The sequence below is a fragment of the Octopus bimaculoides genome, chromosome 18, assembly GCF_001194135.2.
Source record: "Octopus bimaculoides isolate UCB-OBI-ISO-001 chromosome 18, ASM119413v2, whole genome shotgun sequence".
Taxonomy (NCBI): domain Eukaryota; kingdom Metazoa; phylum Mollusca; class Cephalopoda; order Octopoda; family Octopodidae; genus Octopus; species Octopus bimaculoides.
In genome coordinates this window covers 40577444-40582974 of record NC_068998.1, presented here as the reverse complement: position 1 = coordinate 40582974, position 5531 = coordinate 40577444, and the positions used below count along the sequence as shown (strand labels likewise).

Here is a 5531-nt window from a genome sequence, read left to right as displayed (position 1 = left end):
GTTCTGAGTTCAAATTCCGCCGAGGTCGACTTTCTCTGTCATCCTTTCGGGGTTGATAAATTAAGTACCAGTTATGCACTAGGGATCGATGTAATCGACTTAATCCCTTTGTCTGTCCTTGTTTGTCCCCTCTATGTTTAGCCCCTTGTGGGCAAAAAAAAAAAAAGAAATGAAAATGGTTTATGGCACGAAAGAAATCACTTCAAACTTGCTAAAATGATATTCGTAATGCTTTATCTCTACTAAGTATAGAAGCAAAAATTTTACAGAAAATTAATTTTAACGATATCATCGAACACTTTGCAATTAAAAAAAAAACGGAGAAAATTTTTCAAATATAAATAAAGTGGAAGCATACAAAAATAAACATTATTTTCCTTCTTATTGTGAATTTTGTTACATTTTGAAAAATAAAAATTTATTTTATGGTTTATCATTGTTTATATTTTGAATTATTTTTGTTTACATTTTGAACCATTTTCGTCTTCTTGAATAGTACCCCATTTACATATACTTGAGGGGCACCAAAACCTTTTAAGTGTTTAGGGTCTCTGTGTCTTAATCCTCTATCTTTTCACGGAAATGGTTATGTGAAAAATGTTTGATAAAATTATTTCTGCCACTGTAAAGAAATTATCATTCTGAACAGATTTTAAACGAAAGTTCAAAGTTCTCTCTCTCTCTCTCTCTCTCTCACACACACACACACAAAACACACTATACGCATACACACACGCACGTATATACACACGTACTATATATGCATATCAATATGTATGCAAAACAGACTCCATATAGCAATACATACACAGACACACACACATATATACAAATACACAAACATATATAGATGCAAATAATATACACACATTCATATATATTTTTTATGTATGTGTGCACGCGCTTCCCTAAACGCATGTACAAAATATACGCACACATCTATCTGCTTCCGACCTCTCTCTTTCTCTCCTTCACACACACACACACACACACGCTACAAAGCAATATTTTCTAATTGTATAATCTTCTATGTTCACACACGAACACCCAGACATCATATATAAACATACCGACCTTCCTGTTTTGTCATTTACTTCACAAACTCAAACTGTCTTCTCTGGGTGACGCTTCACAAAGGATTATGTATAGATCGAACCATTATTTTTTAGGTCGTTCGTGTTCGACGTTATTTATGTTATGGTTCTTGTTGATCACAGCAACGGCATCAAGCTTCCAGCTCTACAATGTTGATCAAACTAATGGGACTGGTCGTCGTTTTGATGGAATCGGTGGCCTAAGTGGGGGAGGCGTGAGTATCACTATATTTTGTTAAAAAATCATTAAGATCTGTTCAATTCTATGCTTTTCACCCTTCTGATATACTGTCAATAAAATATAGGGTCCAGATGGACTATATGTAATCTGAACCTTTCTCCCCTTATTATTATTTTTTTTTACGGAATCCCACGTTTTAGGCTATGGAGATTCCGATTCTGAAAAAAAGTTTTCAAAAATCTCAATTTCAAAATTTCGATTCCCCCCCACAACCCGGTTTTTATATAGATCCACAGGGTAAACCTAACCCTAACTCAAACCCTAACCGTAACCCTAACCCTAACACTAGTTTTGTGAGATTTGGCTGTTATTTCTAGCATGTAAATAGCCTGCTTGGTGGGTGGGGGGTTGAAATTTTTCAAACAATTTTTTTTCAGAATCGGAATCTCCATAGCCTAAAACGTGGGATTCCGTGTAAAAAAAAAAAAGGTGGGGGGGGGGGAAGGTTCAGATTACATATAGTCCATCTGGACCTCGGAATTTAATATGAAAAAAGCAGAGAAAAAATTAGTGAGCTCGTACACATACATACTGACATATTACGGCGAAGGTAAAGAATACGCACACCCGCGAAAACGGATGGTGTGCATATTCATACACAAGCGTATTTGTAGAAGATTTAATTCAACTATATCCATTTTTCTGAAACAAAACCTGGAGCACACTTTCTGGGCTTTCTATAGCTTTATTCACATTTTAGAATGTATTATCGTATAAATCGATTCCCTACTTTGCTCGTACTTCGTCTTATCCCTCTTCTGAGGGTCGAAAGACAAAGTTGACATCAGCGTGATTTAATAGTCAAAATACGAGTCGATTTCTTCCACGATGCGTGACTTAGTGGCAATGTTAGAAGTTTCGGCTCTACGTTGAGTTCAACTTCTTCAGAAGTCAGTTTTACCTTTCACCCTTTCGGGGCCAGTAAAATAATACTCAAGTACTGGGATCGATGGTGTTGACCAACATATTCCTCCAAATGTCAGACTTTGTATCTATGATAAAAACATCATTATTTTGATGAAGGATGTGGAAATTAATTTTACCTTGCATTTTTACACACACACACACAGTTTATTCGTGAGTCTGCACCTTTGAGGTAGTAGGAGGTAATTTTAGGGAGAATTGACTATTTCCTATTTCTGGCTGGTGGAGTGACCGCGAGGAAACTCTTTCGACGACATACTTTAAAGGGAATCATGGATTTATGAGGGGTACTACTAAAGCAGCGTGGTCCCGAACGCGCAGTCGCGCGTCCGCGCTAGCCAGTCGTGAGTGGTAGATGCTACAAAAAGTGCGCGTGCAAATGAATACGTGTTTAGAGTTAGGGTTAGGGATAGGGATAGGATCGACCACTCACGACGCGCGACTGCGCGTTCGGGACCACGCTGCTTTAGTAGTACCTTTATGAGGAAACAATATTAGTGATATTTATTTTATCGATCCCAAGGACATGACTCGCATAAGAAAACTAAGTTTTTTCCTGGACGGTGAACATTTTAAAAGTGCTCCGTACCAATATTAATCCCATCGTCTTTCCACTCTACTGATACGAAGTTCAAATTACATTTTGTTGATAATGATTAGTCGTCCTCGCTGTCGTAACAATAGTGTTAGTAATCAATAGTAATAATACGGTTAATACATGTTTACATATTTTAAACTTGGTGCAACGAGTAAAATACAAAGAGTGCATAGATAAGAAAGATAATTGTTATAGCTGTTTGGTCCCTAGTCAGGCCTATTCCGATAGATCAAAGTAGTCGCTTGCTGTGAATAAATAGAAACGGGCGCTTGTTGCATAAACATTTAGTAGTAACATAGACACTAGCATACTCGAGCTAATAAACCCGGAAGTTTTATTTACTTAAAATTGGGTATTTTCATCTTGTCATTGTTTTAAGTTTTTAGCCTGACACTTGCTACGCTTGAGTGAATACTATCTTCCTCATTTACTATTCTATCTCTCGCTTAGTCTATGGCTCTCTTAAAGACAAGCAGATATGTATTTCTGGGAGTTATGAAGAAACAAAATCGAGGGGAACATTTGTGTAGGTATCCCTGTACACAAGCATACATAGTTACTGCTATACATTTAATTGTTATACGAATTTGTCTTCGGTATCACATGCTTAATTTTGGTGCTATTTAAAATATGTCACGCAGCTTTGCTCATTCAGATGTAGCAGTGAACAATATTTTAAGAAGCACGTTGCATTACTATTTTTATCGGCCAGTTTTCCAGGGGTAGAGATTATTAACAACTTCTAGGTGCCTCACTTTTCCAATAAAAAAAAGAACAGAATCCAAGAACTGTTGTAAAATGTTAGTAACTTTTAAAGTTTGCGAAATTTGGTTAATTCTAGCTCGAAAGCCACAGACATATTGGTACTTGTTTCCATAGTAACGAGCGAAGCTGTTGTGTCGTCTGCTTACCCGACTGAAACACGAACGGTTTCATTAGTGTTTTCCTGGACGTTTTCAAGCTTGTCTGCTTGGAACTCACCGTTCTATGGTTGACTCGTTTCTCTGCGAGTTTATGTGACACAGGAGATAAGAAAATTGGGCACTATCATGCTATTAGCTGTCAGAAGTGAAAGTGCTCACTGCTAGTGAAGTATCTGTCTGTCTGCCTGCCTGTTGCTGGCCTATCGATTCTTTGGCTACTGACAGCTTATACCATGACTGGCCGGAGCGAGCTATATGTCTGTCTGTCTGTCTGTCTATCTATCTATCTATTACTCGAAAGTTCGCGCGTCCGGGCTAGCTAGTCGTGAGTGGTCGATCCTATTATTTTTAAAATTCAAACTTCATTTGTTTTCTATTTTGATAAATTCTCTCTGTTGAAAATTATATTTTTATATTTTAAATAATTTGCAATTTCAGGAAATATGTTTTTATATTAAATTTGTGTTTTCTACTCACGACTAGCTAGCGCGGACGCGCGAACTTTCGAGTAATAGATAGATAGATAGATAGATAGAGAGACAGACAGACAGACATATAGCTCGCTCCGGCCAGTCATGGTATTAGCTGTCAGTAGCCAAAGAATCGACAGGCCAGCAACAGGCAGGCAGACAGACAGATACTTCACTAGCAGTGAGCACTTTCACTTCTGACAGCTAATAGCATGATAGTGCCGAAAATTGTAATTTATTTGACAAACTCCTTGTGTGCATCGCAAAGTTACGGTTTTGAATTTTCGCTACAAAATATGTATTGTTTACATGCACTGAACTAGTTTGTTTTCTATAATTTAACGTTCATTGTAATCAACGTTGATTTTCAGTTGTTTTTTTTGTAATTTTTCAGCATTTCATATGACTTTATTCATTAAAACTTATTAAAATTTTCATCGTTGAATGTTCTGTCGTCGTAATGTTGTCATCACGCACAAAATGCCAGCTCCAAATCATGTTTTCTGATTGGGTAAAAATGATCAAACTTTAAATCTCTAACATTTTTCTGAAATTTTTCTAGAACAAGTGAATAATAACATCAGATTCAGCGTGAAAAATTACATCAATATACCAGATTTGTGAATTTTACTTAATTTTAAAATTTCAAAAAGTGAAGTCAAACAGAAAAGATCCGAAGTTGGCAGGAATCTAGGACAGTTTGAACCTTCAAACTAATACAGGCATTCCATCCAATGCTTAATGACTTTGCTAATTTGTTGCTTGTGTGTGTGTGTGTGTGTGTGTACTATGTGCATATCTATATTGTAGTATACATAGTTGTATGTATATGTGTGTAAATACATACACACATGGCGCACACACACGTAGGTATGTATGTATGAAGGTGCATAGCTCAGTGGTTAGAGTGTTGGGCTTACAATTGTGAGTGTGCGAGTTTGATTTCTGGACTGGGCAGTGTATTGGGTTCTTGAGTAAGACATTTCATTTCATGTTGCTCCAGTTGTGATGTCCCTGGTGCCAAGGTGTATTAGCTTTTGCCTTTCTCTTGGACGACATCGGTGGCATGGAGAAGGAAGACTGGTATGCATGGGTGACAGTTGGTCTTCCAGAAAGAATCTTGCCTGGACCTGTGCTTCAGAGGGGAGCTTTCTAGATATACAATCCCATGGTCATTCATGACCGAAGGGGTCTTTACTCCTTTATATGTATGTATATTTTAGTATGTATGTATATATATATATATATATATATGAGTATATGCATATATATGTACATGTA

General features: G+C 36.9%; 1 protein-coding gene across 1 annotated transcript in view; it reads left to right on the top strand.

Annotated features, from left to right (window-relative positions):
• Positions 1-888: 888 nt before the first annotated feature.
• The window catches only part of LOC106876977 (galactocerebrosidase), a 33021-nt gene continuing 28378 nt past the window's right edge, over positions 889-5531 (top strand). The window contains exon 1 of the mRNA XM_014925746.2: positions 889-1309. Within this exon, the coding sequence (XP_014781232.1) occupies positions 1142-1309 (168 nt within the window). The 5' untranslated portion in view covers positions 889-1141. The remainder of the gene's footprint in view (positions 1310-5531) is intronic.